The sequence below is a fragment of the Panthera leo genome, chromosome C2 (assembly GCF_018350215.1).
Source record: "Panthera leo isolate Ple1 chromosome C2, P.leo_Ple1_pat1.1, whole genome shotgun sequence".
Lineage (NCBI taxonomy): Eukaryota > Metazoa > Chordata > Mammalia > Carnivora > Felidae > Panthera > Panthera leo.
In genome coordinates, this window is record NC_056687.1 from 18,613,220 (window position 1) to 18,637,215 (window position 23,996).

The following is a 23,996-nucleotide window of genomic DNA, read 5'->3' on the forward strand; positions in this document are numbered from 1 at the left end:
ACGGAAATAATGGCATGATCAGGTGTTTGTCCTGAATGGATGTGACAAATACAAATGCAGACTGATACAAGGGCTGATTCCATGATTCAGGCTTTGTGAGCAACAGTGGATGATTTTCCAACACCGTAAATAACTCCTGAGAAGGCGCTAAATAAAGCAGTCTTTCCTCGTCTTACCCAATGGTGAGCTCTTAAGGGTATCAAGATTACAGTAAGAACTGTGCAAAAAATGCTTTGTGTTTCAACTGAGTTAGGTTCTGGACTCACATAATCATAGATAAAGGAATGTCCAGCAGGAATTTAGGAGATCGTATAGGATGCTATTTTGTGTGTGTGTGGGATTGCCCTGTGCACGGCGTCTAGCATCCTTGGTCCCCGTCTGCTAGAAGCCAGTAGTGTCCTCCCTTCCCCTGTGGCCGTGGTGACCACCAAAACCAGCCCCACATCCCCACCATCCCACAGGATAGTAGCTACCCCACATTCCTGAATGGTGTGGATCAGAGTTTAAATTCCAGTGCTGCTGTGTGTTGTGGGCAAGTTAGAGAGCTTCTCTGGCTAGTTCCTGGTCTGTCAAACAAAGGTGACAATAATTCCTAATTCAGAGATAGGGTATGAGCATTAAAAGAGATGGCAGAGAAAGCTCTTAGCTAAGATTCTGCAACACAGTAAATGTTTAGTGTAGCTTGCTCTTTCTTGCTTGCTTGCTTCCTTTCCTGTCTTTCTTTCTGTCTCTTCCCTCCCTCCCTCCCTCCCTCCCTCCCTCCCTTCCTTCCATCCCTCCCTCCCTTCTTTTCCTCTCCCTCCCTTCCTTCCTTCTTTCCTTCCTTCCTTCCTCCCTTCCTCCCTTCCTTCCTCCCTTCCTCCCTTCCTTCCTTCCTTCCTTCCCTCCCTTCTATTCCCCTCCCTCCCTTCCTCCCTCCCTTCCTTCCTTCCTTCCTTCCTTCCTTCCTCCCTCCCTCCCTCCCTCCCTTCCTTCCTTCTTCCTTCCTTCCTTCTTTCCTTCCTTCCTTCCTATAGAATCAGGACCTTATCAGAGAGGTTATACCAGCTGGTCTTAGGGAGAATCACCCTATGGCTCAAACAGTATATCCTTAAAAATGCATGACTGTAACAAGCCATATCATGACACGTCCTAAAATCTTGCCCTTTCTCTCTCCCCATCTCCCTTTACTCTCTCTCCCCAGGGTCTTATTCCTTGTAACCATCTCAGACAGGTGCTTACACACAGAGCCATGACAAACATCGAAAATTCTCAAAGGATTTCCTTTCGTTGTTCATGCAGTCCTTACCATCACAGCTTCAAACGCCTACAGTTTATTGCTTTTTCTTAAGAACAGTCCAGAGAGAGGGTCAGGCAGCCAGGCATTCTTTTAATTTATATTGAAAAACTAAGCATATCACAGTTTCCCAATATTTGAGGCTCTTTGACCAGCTGTAGTTTTCGTTGAGGGGTTTTCTGTGGTTTTTTTCAGATCCATAAACCCTAACTGGATACACTGAAGTGAGGCTGTTGTTGATCAAACCCTCGGTCTTACGGACCGTGAAGTCATCTGGCTAAAGGCATTTGTGTTTCTCCTGTTTTTCCACAACTGCCTGAGCAGGCCCGCCAAGAAGTGGCCACCGGTCAGCCTCTTCGTATAGAATGCATGCATGAAATACTATAATATTCCCAGAGAGGCACAGCAGGTTTTGGTAAGACCGTATGCATGTAATAGAGGGGCAATGACCAAATCACTTTAAATGGTGAATTTGAAATTAAGTAATGTCCTTTTCACACCTGTGTTCTATACGTGTAACAACTGTTTTCCTGCCGATTCCTCCATTACCTTTGGCCTGGTGACATGTTCAAGCAGCATCCAACTCAGGATTGGTCTGTTACAAGAGGTACGAGAAGAAACTCAGAAGCCCTAGAATGTTGATCAGTTTCTCCCCTGCCCTAGGGAGAGTTTTGACTCAGAGCTACTGAAGGCAGGGGAATAACGCATTTCCGCTTAAGGTTTATCTAAACTCTCTAAGATGACCTCCTTCTTATTTTTAATTTATGAAACAGCTAGTGTAAAATGTCGTGAACACTGTACCGAAATTACTTTCAGGTTCAACCTGTAATAGTTCATTTGGAAAATTAGAAAGTGTTTATGTTGGGCTGGGAAATAACGCACCACTTTGTCCTGTTGATATGTATTCATTTGGGGCAACAGTGTCATAACTGTCTTCTAAAAAAATTGATGTCTGCTCACTGAACACAAGAGTTACTTATTTTTTGAATATTAATTCATACTGAATCAGTCTCAAGCCATGAAAGCAGACGAGGGCTTAAGTCTGTAAAACTACTCATTGTTTTATCTTCCAAAAAATAGACAAGGTTTTATTACCGTTTTCAAATAATACACACACATTGGGAAGAAAAGACAGAGAAGTTTGTAAAAAAAACGTCTTTTCACCCAGAAATAACTAATGATAGCTTTTGGTGGTAATAATATCTTTCGGACCTTTTTCTCTACATACATTTGATGCTTTTTCTGTATTTCTTTAAGTAATTGGGGAATGGGGCTTTATCATTTGTGAGGTTCTTATGCGTATGTGTGCACATTTGAGCCCTGGAGATACCCTATTTACTTAGAACAGAACTGAGAATAGGAGAGAATGTGGCTTCCCAAGATCACAGAGTAAACAAATGGTGCCATGAAACTGGACCCTGGGACCAACCACCAGCTCTTCAGCCTGCGTTTAAACCACAGATGAATTGCTGCTTCTCTCATGAGTCAAATACAGTCTCCGACGATTTAGCCATTGATGAATGGGATCACCACTTAAAGATACTTTTTCGCTCTGTGAGTGTGCTTTGGCACACTGTTACCTTCACCTGAAGAACCGTCGGAGCTCTTGTTAGGGCTTCTTGAGGAAATTCTCAAAAAAGAAGTAATCCCTCTGTTAACTCTATTTTACAAGGAATAATAAAGTCCCTTGCTGAATACTGTTGCAGATGGGGGAAAAAGTGAAATACAGAGCAACTCTATCATTCAAATGGATAAGGATCATTCAAATGCAGAAGGAAGCATGTCGTTTAATCTATCATACCAGTAAAGTACTAGAAGTTAGTCATCCTTCTCCATAATAAACAGGACATTCAATAAATGCAGTCGTGTAATATTTGAGCGTTTCTGAACCAGCTTTTTCATTTTTGGAATATTTCACTACAGTTAGAAGATGCTAGCTTACATATGAAGAAACGGCCTCAGAAGGGGTCATTCGCCCACAGTTGCTTCCATCGTGAACGTTGGGTTTAGACACCTCCATCTCCCCCTTCACCATGTTGCCGGTCTGCATGATGAAGGACCAGCCCACGCTGCTCTTTTTGTTTCATCCAAATGTCTCAGAATTCTCAGCAACCTGATTTTTTTTCATATTTTGAAGGCTTGACTTGCTGCCACTATCTTCTCCCTCGCTGTTCTGCCAACATGTGACGTTCAGAATCAATTTGGGTTTGTAATCCCACCTTGGAATGGCTGGGCTGTGTGCACCAGTAAGCTGTGTGGTCTCATTGAAATTGCTGATCCCAAAGCCATCCTGTCGAGCACACGTTATCTTCCCGTGGACGTCGCCCACCTTTCTTTCCCTTCTTACCCTGTATTTCCCAGATTTTACCCAAGGGGCTTTTCCCCTCCCTCGGCTTCATTTGCCCCTTGTTCAATTTTTAATCCTTAAACCTTGGTTTCTCTCCCTTGCCTGTTTCTTCAAAGACCAGTCTAAGTTCAAGTTAATATTTTCTGAGAATCAAGGGGCACCTGAGTGGCTCCATCAGTTAAGCGGCCGACTTCGGCTCAGGTCACGATCTCACTGTTCCTGAGTTCGAGCCCCGCGTCAGGCTCTGTGCTGACAGCTAGGAGCCTGGAGCCTGCTTCGGATTCCGTGTCTCCCTCTCTCTCTGCTCCTCCCCCACTCACGCTCTCTGTCTCTCAAAAATAAATAAGCATTTAAAAAAAATTTTTTTTTAAATTTTTTTCTGAGAATCAGAAGCACTTTGGAAATACCAGCTAATTATAAGCAGTGGTGGGGCACCGTTGTCCCACCTGCACTGTTTTTTTGGGTCTGGCCCAGAATACTCACAAAGGAAAACAGTGAAAGTTGAGAAATACGAAAGGAAATACTCACATCGCACACATTTCAGCTGTATGTCATCTATGAAAAGAGAAACCAGCCTTTAAAATTAGAGAGAGACTGACTTTCCGGCTTACTTCTTTTACCCCCAAACTGGGAGCAAATTTGATTCACTAAAATGGCAGATTATGTGGTGAAACTTTTCTCTCCCGATAAATTCACGTTGGCATTTCCCCTGGGGATTTAATGGAGCCCTTTTGTAGTTAATTAACCGTAAAATAAGGTAAGATGGGACAGTTGTAAAAGGAGGTATCTTTAAGTTTTTCCGCCAGGCTGGGTATAATGTATTTTATTTCTAATCAAAAGCCAAGAAACCATCTCTAAACCTGATGAGAGGTAAATCCACACTCCCCAGCCCCTCCTCTTTGATGTGTCCTGGTGGGTGCTTTTATGAGAAAACTAAGTAGTAGGGTTGGCCCATCAGTATCGAGAAGCCTTTTGAGGTGGTACCCCTCCCCTGTTCCTTGATACTCAGGATTAACTCACTGTGGTTCTTTTCCAGCTGCTGCTTTTTTTATAACTTGTGTATTTCACATGCTTTGCCCTGCCCTGTGTTCAGGAGCCACCACTTACCATCTTGATTTGTCTTGTTTGCTTTCCGTGTTTCTTGCTTCCTGTGCCCAGTTGAGCCTGTCGACGCCCGCCCTGCTGCCGACCGAGGACTGACCACCCGACCAGGTATAACCCGGTTACTTCTATGTCTCCGCATCGTGCGCTTGAGCAGACGCTGTCCCCTTCCTTCATCAATAGCCTCTCTAACCTGCAAATAGTGAGAGAGAGGATGTGAAATGACCTTGGAAGCCAGACTTGCTTTCCCTTCCACTTTACCTTCCGAGTTCCTATTTAAGTGATCTGTTTTTTTCTTTCTGAGCTTCCCTTTTCAAACAGTAAAACAGCCCTTCCAACTTAGGGTTTGTTTTTTTGTTTTTTGTTGGTTTTTTTTCTCCTTCATAAGTAGAGAAGATTAAATAGACCTCTCTGTCCTCAAAAATGGAAACCTACAGAGATGCAGGTTCTGTCTGGTGGTGACTTGGTGTCTCCTATGAATATCTCCTCCTTCCTTTCTTGTCTGGTATGCAAATGGGTCCTTTTCTGCCTGAATTGGGCTCAGACTTTAGTCGGTTTCTCAAGTCGATGTGACTTCCTAAAAATACCAGGATGGGACTACCTCTAGAGCCCTGAAATACTTGCATTTTCTCTTCTGTGGGTTGTATGGACTTATTCCCCATGAGTAACTAAAATGACAGAAAGGATGTGTGTGCACAGTTTTATGTAGAAGCCTTTTATTTTTCATACCACTTAACATGCCCATTAACACTAAAATAGACACTTTTTTCTTTCTTTTTTTTTTAATTTTTTATGGTTTCCCAAGCGTTAAGAAATGCACCTTCACCCTTTTTTCTGTATTTAGGCTGTGTCTCAAACTGTTTTAAAAATAATGTCGCACCACAACGGAAGCACACACGAGCCTGGTTTTTGACTTTGTGCACAACTCTGCCCGACTCACAGGAGCCATCGTTTTCAGCGGATCAAAGACAGTAGTTACTAAATTGACCAATCTGTATAGTCTAGAAAGATTTAACTCCACAAACAGTGCATACCTTCTTGTATTTATTTCCTTCCTCATCCTCATCATGTCCCCGTGGGATCATGAAGGAACAGGGAATTCACCTTGTTCGGAGATGCTAACACTTGGAGGTCCCTGTTTCCGGTACAGTTGGTCACAGGCCAAGAACAGAACCTGCCCGTCTCATGGCCGGTGCAGGCTCGGGCCACCACTGTCCCCAACCACAGTCATTGATGAGAACTCCAAATCTGCCCTGTGGCATTGTCATGCCCTCTGTGTAGTTATTAATAGGGCAGCGGGGACAGTGGAGTGACACATCTTGACGGCTGATATCATTGATTTTATGAATCTCTGCCTTCAGGGCTTTTCAGAAGAACTTAAATTATAGTAAGTCAGACATCATTTTGGCTCTCCTAATGTCTCCCATATTGCCATTGTCACACCAGTGAATTTTAAGGAGCCAGCAGTCGACATCCAGTTGACATCCCCATTCTGCTCAGCCCGTGGTGGAGCTCAGGGCTGAGGGCCAGCTCCATTTTAACTGTGACCAAGACCAGCTGAGGACTGTCATTTGCCTTGGGCCTTTTCTTATGGCACTTTCTATTTTGTTTTTAAGAAAGAGATGCTTTTCATCTACAAGAATAAAAAGTGTATTACAAGCACTCTTTCAACCAATTTTATAAAGTTCCTGCATTGGGCCTTCTAGGCTAATATGTTCTTATTGAAATTTGGGCGGAGGTGGGGAGAATGACACCAAAAAAATTGATTTTTTTCCCCCATCTTTTAAAAAAATCTAACATGAAAATAACTTTTCCGTACATTCCCCAAAACAATCTGCTGTAAGGAAAGAGCTAGAAAATAGAGGTGTTCTATAGAGGGAAGAAGCCATCTGAAGTCTTTATTATAACAATATTTCAGTAACAGCAGTGTCTCGTTTTGATATTTCACAAAGATCAGTGCATTAAATGCTATGGTGGGTGGAAAAAAATGAAATGAGAAGGTGCCCATTCTCAGGGGCTTGATGTATAATAGAAGGAACACACTTTGCGTATTTAAAAGAGGAGATGGAATTAGAAAGGCAGAGGAATCCAAAGCACCGTAAAAGTATAAACCAGGGTGTCTGTGATGTAAGCAGATGGGGCACTCACCAAGGGATGTGTTAACCTGGGCACGTGCTGGAAGACGACTTGGAGAAAGGTTTTGAAAGATTTGAGTCTCATCCATTGGCAAAGAAGGGGGGAAGGAGTCAAAGATGAGAGAATGGCCTCAGTTCTGCTCTCTTCTACTGTGTAAGACTAGGGTTTCCCAAATAAAAGAAGGCCATAGGCAAGAAAGACCGATCAGATACGAAGTGAGGAAGATTCTAGTTTATGAATAGCTGTATTTGCTGGATCTGTATTAAGACATATATACATATGCTCTCTATTTCTGTGCTTACAGTGAGTCTCCCAAGCATCTGGACCAATTCCCCGCTACGTTCGTAGCATTAGTTCTGGTTCTTCCAACATCACACTTCAGGAGACCGCATGCTTGAGTCTGATGTGCCAAAGTATATCTTTAGACTTTCCAGACTTAGAGACTCTTCCCAGGATTGTCCTATCATGTCATTCCGTTGATGGCATCGCTGTTGAATGATTGCTTTTGTCGCTCTGAAACGAGTAAAGAAAGGGTTTTTGTATAATCGTGACCGAGGAACATGACTTCTCTTTGTCTTTCATACCTGAAAAACCAGGGCACTGGAACTTTCAGAAAGTAGGGTCATGTCAAATAGGGGAAACAGTGGTAGCAGTGGAGATTTCTGGGCAGAGTGGCCATTCCAGCTACTCCCCTGGCTTATTTCCAGGGAACAATGGACTCTGAAGGTCAAGTTACACCTTTTGACCAGAATAAAGAGGAAAAATACTTAGCAGGCTCTCCACAGGGGAGGGAAAGCTACTCTTTCCACTATAATTTATTACCACCCTTCTCCGATCCCCATGAAAGAGACCAAGTCCTTGACCCCAAGCCATGTGACAGGTTTCATGAGGGACATGCCTCCTTCCCCCTTCAAGTGAACTACAGATTCTGCCCACTTACTATGAGGTAGACAACTGGAGCCACACCAGGGCTTAGAATGGAATCCACACAACTGAGAAAACACTGTCTGACGAGCCTGTAAGCAAAGGTCCTTGTGGTGTATTTAAATCTACGCTTAATATTTAATCACGTATGTAGTATGAGCTTGTTACCCATGATGTTTGCCTGTACGCAAACGTATTAATTTTTCTTACCTTGTGGTGAGATTTGCTTAGTGTATAGACAGTCTTTCCACTAAGCGATTGTACATGCGATACAAAAAATGACCTAGAAAGATCTCTTTCTGCCAAGAATCTCACAAACTGTTGAACTATATTATCTGTTCTGACTTGTTACACGAATTTGAAATTTTTGGGGGCTCTCAAAAGTATTTTCAGTATTCTTTTAGAAATAATGTGGGCTTTTGCAATTTTGAGTGGAGAGCTCATATTTTTTTAAGGAATTGTTTGGTCCGCTAAATTTTTAAAAAGACTATTCAAGATACTTTTTTTAAAATCTCAGAAATATAGGGGGCGTCTGAGTGGCTCAGTCGGTTAAGCACCCGACTCTTGATTTCAGCTCCGGTCATGATCTCACAGTTGTGAGATCGAGCCCCAGGTCGGTCTCCATGCTGAGTGTGGAGCCTGCTTGGGATTCTGTCTCTCTCCTCTCTCTCTGTCCCTTCCCCACTTGCATGCCCACACTCTTTCTCGAAAATAAATACATAAACATTAAAGAAATCCCAGAAATACAATTGTAACTGTTGCGTTGCTAGATCCTGATGACAGAAAAAGGGTAGGCTATAAAGAAATCACTGTGGTTACACCAGCATCTCAGATTTAAAAGGGGCTATAGAAAGATAAAAATATACAGCTGTTATATTATATAGGCAAAAATATTCTCTGTTAGGAGAAACAACAGAGCATTAGCATCACAGCCCGATAAAAATAGTGTCAGGAAGATTATAGGTCAGAATGAGTTGAAAATCATGAGAAAATGGAAATAATTTTAAAGCAATTTAAATAGAGAACAGAGAGCCCTGCAGCTCTCAGGACAGGGCCAGGCGTTAAGGGATGGTTGAGAAGACGCCAGCAAAAGATGAGAGAGAAAGGGAAACTGTCCCACTTTGTGCTTCTGCCTTTATGTCTATAACAAAGATAGTAGGAAATTAAAGCCCAAGGTAGATCAAGACAAAAAAAGGAAGCACTTGTTCCTTGTAGTAGTTATCTGCTAATGTAACAAATAAATAATTCCATAACTTAGCAACTTAAAACAACAAGCATTTCGTTTCTTACAGTTACTGTAATGCTCAGGATTTCAGGCATGGGTTAGCTGGGTGCCTCTGGCTCAGAGTTTCTCATGAGGTTGCAATCAGAACATGGTCCAAAGCTGCAACAACCATCTGAAGACTTGAATCTTGACCCTGGTGGGTCTGTTTCCAGGATGGTGCACTCACATGGCTGTTGGCAAGAGACCGCCACACCTCGTTATGGGAACCTTTTTATAGAGCTGCTTGAGTGTCCTCCTGACATGGCTGCTGGCTTTCCCAGACCAAGTGATCCAAGAAAGAGAACAAGAAGGAAGCTGCATTGCCCTTTTTTTTTTTTGTTTTGACCTAGACTCAGAACTCATCCAGGATCACTTTCTCTATTTTCTATTCATTAGAAGCAAGGAACTCCATCTAGTCCACACTGAAGGGAAAGGAATTAAGTCCCACCTCAGGAAAGGGAGAGTATTAACAGATCTGTGGGTCTGTTTTAAATGTTTTTATTTATTTTTGAGAGAGAGAGAGACAGAGACAGAGACAGAGCACAAGTGGGGGAGGTCCAGAGGGGGACACAGAATCCAAAGCAGGCTCCAGGCTCCGAGCTGTCAGCACAGCCTGATGCAGAGCTTGAACTCCGGAACCGTGAGATCATGACCTGAGCTGAAGTTGGACGCTTAACCTACTGAGCCACCCAGGCGCCCCCTGTGGGTCTATTTTAAATCTACAACACCTCTGTACCCACATCCAAGTCCTTGTGACCCAGACAAATTGTAGGCTAGGAGAACTTAGGGGTGAAAGCCTGGAACTGCTCTCCATAATTGTTGTGTATGTCTGGGAAGATAGAAGAAACTAATTCTGATCAAGAGGAGAGAAGATAGGGGGCGCCTGGGTGGCTCGGTCGGTTAAGCGTCCGACTTCGGCTCAGGTCATGGTCTCGCGGTCTGTGAGTTCGAGCCCTGCGTCGGGCTTTGTGCTGACAGCTCAGAGCCTGGAGCCTGTTTCAGATTCTGTGTCTCCCTCTCTCTCTCTCTCTCTCTGACCCTCCCCCGTTCATGCTCTGTCTCTCTCTGTCTCAAAAATAAATAAACGTTAAAAAAAAAATTTAATAAAAAAAAAAAGAGGACAGAAGATAGGGTGACAGCCTACAGGCCAGGGGTAGATTGACATTAGTCTTGGATCTGTTTTCGGATGAGTTATTAAATGGAAGCTTTGTGAACAGTTTGACAAGGAATCAGGGATCTCTCGCAACCAGCATGGGTGCCCATGGTCTTGTCCAGTTATCCTCCCTTTCTTTTTATATGAGCCGTGCCGTTAGACTGGCACACGGTATTTTGTGGACATTGTGCATTTCATTTCCAACAAGGTGTGTGACAAGTCTCACAGCCCCTGGTGGACAAGACTGTAAGAGTGACTAGACAAACAGCAAGAAATTAGGTCCCATGGGAGCTGAAGGACCTGGTAACATGTAGCCTGAGCAAGAACCATCGGGAACATGATGCCTCTCCTGGAGTGTCTGATCTGTTCAAGGCCGTAACACGGGGGAGGTTTTGGCTTGCTCTGCTGCACAGGCTCGAAGAGTCGCTGCTGTAGGGGACCTGATTTAGGCTTAATGGAAGAAAGGACATCATTCTTGTAGGCAGGCCTGTCTGAAATGGAGGTAAATGTATAGATTTTTTTTTCCACTCAGGAGCGGGGGTTTGCCGCCCACCCCCACCCCTGCCCCCCTATCCGTAGGAAAACTGTAGAGGATGTGATTTTGTTAAGTCTTTCTCATCCTAAAGTTCTGACACTTGATCTTTAAATGCTACAGTATGGGAACTGATGTTTATATTTTGTGCTTTCAGGTTTTGTGTTAAAACTGGCTTTATATTTTGTTTTTTAGCCTCAAATTATTATTTGAAAAATGAAATTTATTATAACCATTAGTGTAAGGAATCATATAGCAATTTGTAGAGAAGGAGTTAGTAAGTTACAAATTCTGTTAGCCCCACAGAAACATTTTCAAAAATGATGTACTGCAGCTCTTTATTCAGCAGATGAACCGATTACATTCTATATCTATAACTAAGTCACTTAATTAAATAAATGATAGGATTTTTACAATGCTTCGCTGCATAGGTACATGAACATAATTTATTTGTAGTTGGAACAAAGCCCTAAAGTAGCAGATTGATTCTACCACGTAATTAATGCTCATTTTTTAACGACTTTTATTATTTTTTCTGGAGGAATGAGAACACATGAGAAAAGACACAGAATAGACTAGACTATTAATAAGCCCCCCAAAACAAGCCAGTATATTCTGGGAACACATCCTTGCTAACCTCCCAGCTGGCATTTAACTTCTGGTTTTCCCCATGAAAAATAAATATATATATATATATATTTAAAGGCAATTGATATATTATATATATATATATATATATATATATATATGTATGTATGTATTAAAGGTGTGTGTTTAAAGGCAGTAGAAGCTTTAACTTTGGATTTCTTTAATCTTTAATTTCTTTTTGTTTAAAATAGGTAAGGGTTAAGGGTTTAAATATAGGGTGTCAGTTTCCTTGAAGAAAGTCATTAATCTATTTCCTCTCACTCCAGGCCTAGAAAGAAGGTTTTGGTAGCCTTTGTGTTACAGTCTCATTGTTTACAGATAAAATGAATTGACCGCCCTGTGTAATTTAATTACGGTGCGATGCTTATGGATTAATGCAGGTTCGGGCTTGACGAATATCAAGACGGAGGAGATCTCTGAGGTAAAGATGGATGCCGAGTTCCGACATGAGTCAGGATACGAAGTTCATCATCAAAAACTGGTACGTCAACTAATTTACCTCTTCCTGCCAAATGACCTGTTAACGCTTGTTCGTTCTGGGCCAGAAATCCACAAAAATACAGCGCTTGCCTATATAGGATCATCATGGAAACATAAAGAAAAGGAGGGTCTTTATATAGTAGTTCTTTACACCTAGAAGGTTAGCTGAGCCCAGGGAGGGCTTCAAGTGGAATTAATTTATATAATCATATCCGCTCTAGGGGGCGCCTGGGTGGCTCAGTCAGTTAAGTGTCCAACATCAGCTCAGGTCATGATCTCATGCTCCATGAGTTCAAGCCCCACATCGGGCTCTGTGCCGACAGCTCAGAGCCTAGAGCCTGCTTTGGATTCTGTGTCTCCCTCTCCCTCTCTCTGCCCCTCCCCATCTCATGTTTTCTCTCTCTCTCTCTCTCTCTCTCTCTCTCAAAAATAAAAACATTAAAAAATAATAAAAATATCCACTCTAATTAATTTCCACTCCTTTTCTAGGAAGACAGGTGATAAGAGGTGGATTTGAAATAACAAAATCTCAAATGAACCCGTGTGCGAACATTACTTGGTTTCCCAGAACACGTTTTATGGCTCTTCTCTTCAGTTGGCGTTTATAATTGTCTTGCTTGTGCCACTTCATCTCTCCTTCTTGTCCCTCCCTGTCCCTTCCCCAACGCCCACATTTTAGGTTCTGCAGGGCCAGGATCTTTGGGTTTCTACCGAGGTAGGTGGAGGCAGGAGGTAAGCAGGACATGACTTTCCCAACAGGGTTGCTCATTGAAAGGTTGGAGCAAAGAAGATTATTTTTGAGGGAGAGAGAGACAGAACACAAGCAAAGGGGTGGGCAGAGAAAGAGGGAGACACAGAATCCGAAGCAGGCTCCAGGCTCCGAGCTGTCAGCACAGAGCCCGACACGGGGCTCGAACTCACGGACCGCGAGAGCATGACCTGAGCCTAAGTCTGACACTCAACCGACTGAGCCCCCCAGGAGCCCCAAGGGTTTCTTTCATCTTATCAGTAAGCATGGTAAGGAGGTTAAATAAACAAAGAAGACGATTGTATTGCACAGTCAGTACTCAGCAAAAAATGGTAATAAGGTTCTCCTAGCAATAATAATGCTTGAGAAGAACTCGCTCTCAGGCACGGAAGTGTACGCGTGTGTGTTTGGGCACATGCGTGCTCTTTCAGGGGGGAATATCTTTCCAATATTCACCAATAAAATGTATAAATCTCAGTAGTCAATTCCAAAAGAAATGCCTGTGAAGTATTGTGTAGGCCTCTTGTCACTTAACAATCGGCGCAAATCCCAAACTGACTTGTGGTTCAGATTTGCATTGTGACTCCCATAAGCGTTTTTGTACAAGAACATTTCTCTTTTTTTGAAGCACGATTTTCATTGGCGGGTTAATCCAGTCTCGGTTATTATAGAATCAGGGGCACTCTTGATCTGGCTACTGCTGAAGAGATTAAAAAACCCTGTGGGGGGGCGCCTGGGTGGCTCAGTCGGTTGAGCGGCCGACTTCGGCTCAGGTCATGATCTCGCGGTCCATGAGTTCGAGCCCCGCGTCAGGCTCTGTGCTGACAGCTCAGAGCCTAGAGCCTGTTTCAGATTCTGTGTCTCCCTCTGTCTGACCCTCCCCTGTTCATGCTCTGTCCCTCTCTGTCTCAAAAATAAATAAACGTTAAAAAAAAAAAAAAAAAAAAACCCTGTGGGGGGGTTCCCTGGGTGGCTCAGTCGGTTAAGCGTCCGACTTCGGCTCAGGTCATCATCTCACAGTTCCTGAGTTCAAGCCCCGGGTTGGACTCTGTGCTGACAGCTCGGAGCCTGGAGCCTGCTTCCGATTCTGTGTCTCCTTCTCTCTGTGCCCTCCCCCACTCACTGTCACTCTCTCTTTCTCTCTCACTCTTTCAAAAATAAATAAACGTTAAAAAGAACAATACAAAACAAAACCCTGGGGGAACTACTGAAGAGTTGGGGGCTTGTGGGGCACAGAGCCAAAGATTAATGTGTAGACTTGCATTTTCTGGAGCCTGTGTCATAAAAACCCATCTCCACGGTTACACTAACTCCTGTAACGTGACAGTGACTAATGGCAGTGCAGCAATTAGGAGAATCCGCTCCCTCAACTGAGCTACTTGATAAGATAATGTACTATAATTAGTGCGATGAATATTACAAAATTACAGTATTTTCTTAAAGGCATAGGAAGATGTCCAGGCTTGCAGTTATTCCTGATTACCTCACTCTTGTATCATTAGCTAATTAACGATTTGCTTTTTTATAAGTCTGTTGAACTAGCATATTTGTTGAGAAAGTGGAATAATTATGAACAGTTTCTCATTTTGTTGCAGCTACACCCTGAGTAAGACTCCTTTAGTAATTGGCTTCATTGGCTGTATTTTATGTTGCCTTTCCAGATTGCTAGGATGTTCCTTTTCCCTGTGAAAATCAGTCATTTTACTATGCTGCGGTTGTACTGAAAGAAATTATTTAGGGAGCTGTTTTTATTAATTTAGGTGCTAAATATGGTGCGTGTTTAGTAGTCGTGAGGCCCAGTGATCTGGCCCATCTCCTTACATAACAGGATTCTAGAAGGTGCAGTGTGGTCTTCTAATTCCCTTTAGCTTAGATGAGGTTGAAAATAGCGACTTGCTTTATAAACAGTAGGAAGGAATGCTGCGCAGCAAAGTGAATGCATATCTTCGGCCGTGTTTTCCAAATTTTTTGTATGTTAAATCCAAATGGACAGCAAGAGTAAAACGACAGCTTTACTTGGGTTTCTCGAGAAAACAGCCAGCAGGAGTTCTGCGTCGCTATTAAAATTCTCACCTCGTCGCCTCCTACCTCTTCCCTTTGAAAGAAAACTGTCTTTGAAGCATCACGCTTCTCAAGGTTAAGTATCGTCCTCTTGAATTATTGAAGTATTGGCTAAAAGGAGGTAACAAGATGTCCTTTTTCTTCTGATGAACTCCTTTGTTTCAGGTGCTTGATTCCTACGTATTAATGTCCATCTGAGGAAGTTGGGACATCTGGGGGGTTTGAAAAGGACCTAAGGCGTCGTGGTCACGCATCAGGTCTCCCAGCTGATCTGCTTTCAAAATCACGCTCGGTGCCACTGATAGGTCCCCGCCCCACCTCTCACCGGTGTTCCACCTGTCGAGGGTTTCAGGGTTCCTCTTGGCTTCTGTTTTGCCTTTCTAGAGACATGCAGGGGATGGCAGGGGAGGGAGTAGACTTCCCAGAACTGGGGAAGCCACATGCTGTACTTTGTTGTGTAGACCACAGATGTCATTCTTGGTAAATAGAATGTGTGGGTTTTGGGGGTTTTTTTTGTTTTTTTTTTCCCCCAAGTACACAGCAGGTAACAAAGTAGCCTCTAACTCACACTTCCATACTGAAACTTTTCACATACCTTCTCCGGTTGTCGCCTGCGATTACAGTCCTTTTTCTTGATTTGTTTTCAAGGTGTTCTTTGCAGAAGATGTGGGTTCAAACAAAGGTGCCATCATTGGACTCATGGTGGGCGGCGTTGTCATAGCAACGGTGATTGTCATCACCTTGGTGATGCTGAAGAAGAAACAGTACACGTCCATCCATCATGGTGTCGTGGAGGTAGGTGACCTTGGCCGCATGCTTGCAAGTGGGAGTTGAAGGCTACGAGGGAGATTGTCCGTGGCATTAAGCTCAGAATCCTGCAGGTGTCTCTTCTTTGAAAAGGAAAGTCCACATTCCCGCATGGTGCTCACTCAGGGTGGCAGCTGTGTTCTTATTCTGTCTTCATGCACTCCGACTTAGAAATACTGTGATCAAGGCCTTGGGTTGGATGCTGCTCCCTCAGCTTCTTATAATACGTTTGGAAATGTCAAAATTCTACTGAGTATAATGCCTGACTTCAAGAGATTGCGATCACCCTCCAGCATGTAAAAGAAAAGAAAAAAAGACAACAGAAGTCAGAAGTGAAAAGGAATGAGGAAGTCTGCTTCGAAAAAAACCTAAACCCTAGGTTTATTCCCTAACCTTTTTAAAAGTTTATTTATTTATTTTTGAGAGAGAGAGACAGAGAGCAGGGGAGAGGCAGAGAGAGGGGGAGAGAGGGAATCCCGAACAGGCTCCCCACTGTCAGCCCAGAGCCTGACGCGGGGCTTGAACTCACGAACCATGAGATCATGACCTGAGCCGAAATCAAGAGTCAGACGCTTAACCGAGCGAGCCACCCAGGCGCCCCTATTCCCTTATATTTTTTTTTTGTCTTAAAGACTGACTCGTAACTAAAACCAGGGAATAGTAACTAATGCTAATTTTCAGGTGAGTTTCACAGGAAATGACATTATACCAAATAGCCAAGCAGAGCCTACAAGGTCATTCCAGATGTTCAGCCTGTTATCCTGCACGTCTGGCTGAAATACCTGTTTTTCAGAGTTTAGTGCAGTCACACTGGGGGTAGAGAGAAGGTTCACCCAGTGACAGTCACGATTACTGCACAGTTACGCTTCAAGATTTTGTCCCCATGGGCCAATATGTGACTGACGTGTGTATAGCACAGAAGTCATGAGTTGCACCAAGAAAAGACAGTAGCTGCAAGGTTCAAATATGACTTTTGGGGGCCCCTGCGTGGCTCATGCCATTAAGCTGTCCAACTGGATTTTTGGCTCAGGTCATGATCTCATGATTTGTGAGTCTGAGCCCCGCATCGGGCTCTGTGCTAACAGCACAAAGCCTGCTTGGGATTCTCCTTCTCTCCCTCTCTCTCTGCCCCTCCCCAACTTGCATGCTTTCTCATGCACACTCTCTCTCTCTCTCTCTCTCTCTCTCTCTCTCTCAAAATAAACAGTTAAAAAAAAATAATAAAATAAAAAATAAAAAATAAGACTTCTTAATCCCACAATACAAAATATTGAAAAATAAAGTTTAGGGGCGCCTTGGGTGGCGCAGTCGGTTAAGCGTCCGACTTCAGCCAGGTCACGATCTCGCGGTCCGTGAGTTCGAGCCCCTCGTCAGGCTCTGGGCTGATGGCTCGGAGCCTGGAGCCTGTTTCCGATTCTGTGTCTCCCTCTCTCTCTGCCCCTCCCCCGTTCATGCTCTGTCTCTCTCTGTCCCAAAAATAAATAAAAAACGTTGAAAAAAAAAATTTAAAAAAAAAAAGAAAAATAAAGTTTACAAGTAAGTTCTTCTTATGCATTTTTTTTTTAAGATTTTATTGTTGGGGCACCTGGGTGGCTTAGTCCGTTAAGCGTCTTGATTTTGGCTCAGGTCATGATCTCACGGTTCGTGAATTCAAGCCCTGTGTCAGGGTCAGCACTGGCAGTGAGGAGCTTACTTGGGATTCTCTCTCTGACCCACCCCTACTTGTGTGCTCTCTGTCTCTCTCTCTCTCTCTGTCTCTCTCTGTCAAAATAAATAAAACATTTTTTTAAAAAATATTTTACCGGTAAGTCATCTCTACCCCCAGCGTGGGCTTGAACTCACAACCCCAAGATCAACTCACAACCCTCCACCAACTGAACCAGCCAGGTGCCCCCTATGCATTTAAAATGCGGTTCTGGTATTGTGGCAGAGAGATCCTTGTAGTATATGCAATTTTTTAGGAAACTGTTGGAGAAAGTGAATGAATACATCTTGAGAAGTATTCGAATTTTTCGAACTAAGGAGATCTCAGTGACCAATCAGATTTATCTTTTCATTTTGTAGATGAGAAAACAACCACACAGAAGTCTCACCCAGCGTCAAATATAGGGCCAAGGTCCAAATACAGATTGTCTCATGTCCTAGTCATTGTTTCTTCTATCAGAGAAAAGTCCAGATACTTCCAGTGAGTCAAACTTCTCATCAGCCCCACATGGGCTCCAAATCATTCTTGATCAGAGAAGGGCAGGAAAAGTTTAAAGAAGTTAAATGTATGGCAAAGCCAAAAACCTCGTTTTGTTCAGCACTTACATTCTCAAGGCTACTTACTTATGGGATCTGCTGGTGGAAATTGGGTTTGAGTCTTCTTTTCCCTCTCCGTTCTGGTGTGGACATGGTAGAGATCTGACCCAGGGAAGCACTAACAGGTTTTCAGTGTTGTTGGCCTGTGTGTTTGAGAAGCCTGAAGTCATTAAGATAAAACCTAGCATCAAAAATCGGAAGGCAAGTAGCTTGTGCAGAAGGACTAGAAAACATTGGCTGGTTTGGCTAAAGCATAATTAGGGCAGGATGCATAGGCTAGATTTTCTGCTTTTCGAAAGTTGGAATTGTAATAAAAGTTTTTTGATATGCGAGTTCAGTTTTCAGTAGCAAAGAGTACAGGCTCTTATTAAAATTGAGACTTGTTGGGGCGCCTGGGCGGCTCAGTTGGTTGAGCATCTGACTTCGGCTCAGGTCATGATCTCCCCGTCCATGAGTTTGAGTCCCACATCGGGCTCTGTGCTGACAGCTCAGAGCCTGGAGCCTGCTTCCGATTCTGTGTCTCCCTCTCTCTCTGCCCCTCCCCCACTCATACTGTGTCTCTGTCTCAAAAATAAACATTAAAAAAAATTTTTCTTTAATTGAGACTTGTTTGGGAAAAAAAGAGAGATGGGGCACCTGGGTGCTCAGGGCTCAGTCGGTTAAGTGTCCCAACCCTAGATTTCGGCTCAGGTCATGATCTCCTGGTGCGTGAGTTCGAGCCCTGCATCGGGCTCTGTGCTGACAGCGGGGAGCCTGCTTGGGATTTTCTCTCTCTCCTCTTTGCTCTCTGCCCTTCCCTCTGTCTCTCTCTCTCTCTCTCTCTCTCTCTCTCTCTGTCCCTCTCTCTCTCAAAATAAAGAAACATTTTTTTAAAAAAGAGAAAAAGCTGTGAAAGCACAGAATGATTGACAGATTAGACGGTAAGCACATCAAATGAGCGACGACGGCACCATCGACTCTGGGGTGTTGCTCTTCTAATAGTATTTCGGAGCTTGTGTCTTTTGAAGCCGTGTGAGATGTATCATTGTAAGCATCAGCTGACTTCCTTTCTACTCAAAACATGACTCTTTTCATTTCAGGTTTGGGCCAAAAAAAAAAAAAAAACAAAAAAACAAAGTGTTTTCATACTTGGGTAATTAAACCGCCCCTTTTTAATTCTTTATTGTGCCGTATGGGAATTTCGTTGTTTTTAATTGAAGATGAAGACTCACTGTGTTTTGGTAGTTGCCGGTGTGCAACCAAGTGACCTGCCGATTCGGTGCCTTACACGGTGCTCAGCACAGTAGGTGCAGCTGCTGTCTGTCACCTGTAATTGCACGTTTTGACACATACAATTGGACTGACGGACCTCCCCCAGAGGCCTCTTCCTTCTGATCAGTTCCGAGTACCCGTTCCAAACAGCCGATATAAACAACAAAAATTTATCTCCTCACAATTCTGGAAGCTAGAAGTCTCAGTTATCTTTTCCTGTTTGTTTGTTTGTTTAATGTTTTTTATTTATTTCTGAGAGAGACGGAGAGCGAGCAGGGGAGGGGCAGAGAGAAAGGGAGACACAGACTCCGAAGCAGGCTCCAGGCTCCGAGCTGTCGGCACAGAGCCCGACGCAGGGCTCGAACTCATGAACCGTGAGATCATGACCTGAGCCGAAGTCCGTCGCTCAACCAACTGAGCCACCCAGACACCCCGCTTTGTTATCTTTTTATAGAGTTATGGCACATGACGTTTCCTGATGAATGTGCCATCATACTGATGTGATTAAAAAAAATATGTCCAGGGAGCGCCTGGGTAGCTCAGTCTGTTAAGTATCTGACTTCAGCTCGGGTCATGGGTTTGAGCCCCATGTCAGGCTCTCTGCTGTCAGCGCAAAGCCTACTTCAGATCTTGTCTCCCTCTCTCTCTCTGCCTCTCCCCCACTCGTGCTCTGTCTCTCTCAAAAATAAATAAACATTTTTTTAAGTTACTTACTTTGAAAAAAAAAAAAAAAAATATATATATATATATATGTCCTTAAGTGTCCTTTCTTCCTGGCAAGAAGTTGGCCCACCAGGATGGAGGTACAAACACTAATGTGGGTGTTGCAGAACAGCTGGACAGAATGGTCAAGTTAAATGGCAAGAAGAGGCGCAGAAAAGTGTGGCTGGACCCAAAATCTCTTGTGGCTGGAAGCAGACAGCCGGGAGAGGTATTGGGAGGTCAAAAGAAAGCGTCAGTGATCAATGACGATGAAGGCCTAGCAAAGAGTCCATCGCCTGCCTGAAAGATCCCTTAAACGTGGGCAGTAAACCTAAGTGAACCAATTCTAGAAAGATGGAATTACAGTTAAGAAAATGAACGTGGGGGCGCCTGGGTGGCTCGATCGGCTGAGCGCCTGACTTGGGCTCAGGTCATGATCTTGCAGTTCGTGGGTTCGAGCCCCGCGTTGGGCTCTGTGGAGCCCGCTTTGGATTCTGTGTCTCCTTCTTCCTCTCTTCCTCCCCCACTCACGCTCTGTCTCTCGCTCCTTCAAAAATAAATAAACATTTTTTAAATTTAAAAAAAAAAAAAATGAACATGGACACAACTGAACAGAAAACCAACAGTGCAGAATCAGAGGAGGAAGAATGACCAACTTGAAAACGTGGTTGTTGTTTGCTCTGTTTTCCTTCCCGTAGTACGAGCTCCTTTGATCTTCTTGCCCTCTATGCGGTTGTGGATTAAGTCGCTGTGATTTATCTTATTCTCCTTTAGAATAACAACTTCGTTGTTGTGTCATTCCATCCAGAACAGGCAGCTCTGTCTCCAATTTCCCCCGACTGCTTTAGGGGAAATAATAGTGAGGTGTTCATGCTGAGGCCCTGCCTGCCCGGGGCCGCAGTGGGCTGGCCCGGACCTGGTGGCCCCCACCAGTGCAGTAGCTTAGCCATGAGGGACCTGTCGCCAATCCCCACTGGGGAGGAAGGCTCCCCGTTACCTGCCGTTCTTCCTCTAGCTGTAGGTTTATCCCTGAATGTGAGTACCCAGTGTTTCACTTCAAGCTGTCATGGGGCCGGGGACAAAGAGACACAACCCAGGCTCCTTGGGTGCCATTTTGTAAAAATAATCTCCCTGCTCTGGCTCCTGAGCCAGCCGTCTGAGGGTGGAGGGCTAAGCCTCCGCACCACTTGAGCTGCCCTCCCAGCAACAAAAGATAATAATGAGGATCAGCAGGGAGAAAGGAGGCCAAGAAGACAGAAAAGTTAGATGCGTGGGTTGAGCACCGGCCTCAGCCTCGAATTTCTGACAGGGCTGTTTTAAGCGTTTGGCTTTGGTCTTTGAAGAAGAGAGAAACTATTAAGTTGCCGGGTGTTCCCCTGACCTTGATGAATGCAGATGACAGGTGACAGCCAGTGTGAGGGTTGATGTGCTTCCTGGAGGACATAGAGCTCTGATATTCTAACAGTGGAGCAGCGTTTTTTTCTACACTCAGAAATACAGCAGCTTTGTGCTGGCTCTTTCCCTCAGCGAGACGTTTTGTTGTTGCGTTTTGTTTTCTTTTTAAATCCTGACGCTCTTTGAAATATCAGTTAAAAGGTGGCACAGAAACCAGAAGGTGGCCCAAGTTCGAATGGCCTCATGCTATATACAGGCCGTTCCCTGGCAAGCAGATCTGGAGAGTGGTCGGAATCTCTTACTATCGGTGCTAATCTTTGATGATGACATTTTAGCTTACGAGTCCGGGGCTAATTACCCAATTGCCGATTAACGCACGGTGACCTCATTTGTTGACAACATAGCAGGTCAAAGGAAGAGGAAGGGATGGGAAAAACATCCATAATTATTCCCATAAGGACGAGGGTGCTGAACATCCACTTGTGCAGTGTCGTCGGAGTACCGACTTGGCGAGAGCTTGTTTGGTGGCTTTGTTCTAAGGGGAAGTGCCCAGACTTGTCACTAGAACAGGAGAACTTGCCCAGAATGCAGCAGCTCTGACAAGGCCACGTTAGGGGAATGTTCTGTGGATGGGGACTCGAGAAGCATGCACGTGACGGGCAGTCTGAGGGAGCTGCCCTGGGATTCGCTAAAGCAGTAATTCCAGTTCATTCTGGTGAGGTGGAGTCCTGCGCAGGGTCCCTGGCAGAGCCAGAGTGTTCTGGTCGTGTTGAAACGGAACTGACCTATAACGCCGTATTAGCGTTAAGCGCACAACATGATGATTCGATATGTGTGTGTATTGTGAAATGATTACCACGGTATGAACTGAGCTAACACCTATCACCAGACAGTTACAGTTTGTTTCCTTGTGATGAGAACTTTTAAGATCTACTCTTTTAGCAACTTTGAAATCTACAGCACAGTGTTACCAACTTACAGCCGCCATGCTATACACGTAGCCCCAGAACTTACTTATCTTATAATTGGAAGTTTGTATCTTTGGGCCACTGTCACCCGTTTTTCCCACCCCTGGCAACCGCTAATTCTCTGTATCTTTGAGTTTGTTTTTTTTTTTTTCAGATTCCACATATAAGTAAGATCACACAGTATTTGTCTTTCTTTGTCTGGCCTGTCTCACTTAGCAGAATGCCCTCACGGCCCATCCACGTCAACAAATGACAGTGGTTCCCTCTTCGTGGCTGTGTAATATTCCACTGAATAATAATCCATTCCTCCGTTGGTGGACACTAAGGTTGTTTCCATGGTGTGACTGTTGTAAATAATGCTGCCTTGAACATGAGGAAGCAGATATCCTTTTGACGTAGCAATTTCATTTCCTTCAGATAAATGCCCAGGAGTGGAATTGCCAGATTGTTTTAGTGTATTCAGAAACTCCACACTGCTTTCCATAGTGATCGTACGAAAATTTCAGTCTAAATTTGCCATTAGCCAGTGTGGTTTAGTCATATCAGGCTGCATCCCTAGACCTGGTGTCTTAGCCTCCAGCACTCCTGCTCTCTGGTATTTTTACTTCTTTGGGCTCAGGGATGGTACTTCAAGAAGACAGGTGTGTGGGTTCAGAACCATGCCACCAGATGGGCTGTCGGTAGGGAAAGATGTATGAAGAGCTGAATGTCACCTTGCAAACAACACTCAGCTGTGGGGAATGGGCAGGCCGTATTCTCCTAAAATGATGGGGACCCCAGTTCCATCACGGGCAGAATAGACCGCATCCTTTTGAAGGAAAGACCGTCTTCTGCACAGCACATTCTAACTTTTCGGTGGCAAACATGGTTCTCCATTCTGGTTAAATTTGTGTCCATTCTCTTTATCTTCCAATGGTCATACAGAAGAGGAATTTTTAAAACAACAAAACTAAGCTTTCACTCACTCAGCAAAGAGTTAAGTACTTTGGCCCGTCTGTTCGGTGTGAGTGGTACAGCAGATAAGAACAGCCACTCCCCACCTTACGGACTAAGTCCAGCTTGCCGGGTGTGCAGACAGTCAATACCCCTGCACAGCTCTGTCCTAACCGTGATGCGGGGGTGGGCGTGGGCAGGTTTACAGCCGGCCCGATCTTAGAGGGAAAGCACCACATCACCACAGAGGATCTGTTTGCAAATCTTTAGCTGGACATACTTCCATAGTCTTAGTGCTCAGTTTTAAAAAAATGCATGGATAGGGGCGCCTGGGTGGCTCGGTCGGTTGAGCGTTGAACTTCAGCTCAGGTCATGATCTCACGGTCTGTGAGTCCGAGCCCCGCTTTGGGCTCCGTGCTGACCGCTCAGAGCCTGGAGCCTGCTTGGGATTCTGTGTCTCCCTCCCTCTCTGCCCCTCCCCCACTTGTGCTCTGTCTCTCTCTGTCAAAAATAAATAAACATTTAAAAAAATTTTTTTAAATATATATATACATGTACAATCTGCAACAGCATATTCTTTCAATGTTTCCTTTTCTCCTGCGCCAAGTAGCGCCTTTGATATATGTAGATCATTTTAATTAAAAGATTCTCAGACCTCTCGTCATCATGTTAAATTTAGTGAAAACAGGGACAAATTAAAATGAGCATGGCAAGATAATCAGTCTACATTTATTTGCCTCCCGGTCTACTTTGCTGACGCTCCGTGATGCTCTTGGATTTTTTTTTTTTCCGGCTTACCACCACACTTTCAAGTAAAACAGTTTTTGCACTGTGACCTTTTTATCCCTTGTTGGGCCAACAGGGAAGAAACAAAATATTTATTGTGCCGCATACATCCAGTTACTGTTAAGTTGGGGAAGCAACCGCCGTGGAGCACTTTGCAAGCCGAGCCAGCTGGGCAAGGTTTGA

At 44.1% G+C, this 23,996-nt stretch overlaps 1 protein-coding gene and 1 long non-coding RNA gene across 10 annotated transcripts in view; one reads left to right on the forward strand and one right to left on the reverse strand.

Moving 5' to 3' along the window:
- LOC122198638 (amyloid beta precursor protein) overlaps positions 1-23,996 on the forward strand; it is a 274,909-nt gene that overhangs the window by 249,511 nt on the left and 1,402 nt on the right. For 4 of the 7 annotated variants that reach the window (XM_042903331.1, XM_042903333.1, XM_042903336.1 and 1 more), the window contains 3 exons: positions 4,782-4,835; positions 11,762-11,862; positions 15,319-15,465. In XM_042903331.1, the coding sequence (XP_042759265.1) occupies positions 4,782-4,835; positions 11,762-11,862; positions 15,319-15,465 (302 nt within the window). The remainder of the gene's footprint in view (positions 1-4,781; positions 4,836-11,761; positions 11,863-15,318; positions 15,466-23,996) is intronic. The other 3 variants (XM_042903332.1, XM_042903334.1, XM_042903337.1) reach the window with 1 other exon arrangement.
- On the reverse strand, positions 3,126-15,373 carry LOC122198640. 3 transcript variants are annotated; one of them, XR_006193078.1, is made up of 5 exons: positions 15,266-15,373; positions 7,163-7,373; positions 4,731-4,917; positions 4,152-4,178; positions 3,126-3,444 (listed from the first exon to the last, which is right to left on the reverse strand). It is a non-coding gene; the product is annotated as an uncharacterized LOC122198640 (long non-coding RNA). The 3 variants fall into 3 exon arrangements; XR_006193077.1 differs by having other exon boundaries at positions 3,126-3,449; XR_006193076.1 differs by having other exon boundaries at positions 3,126-3,566.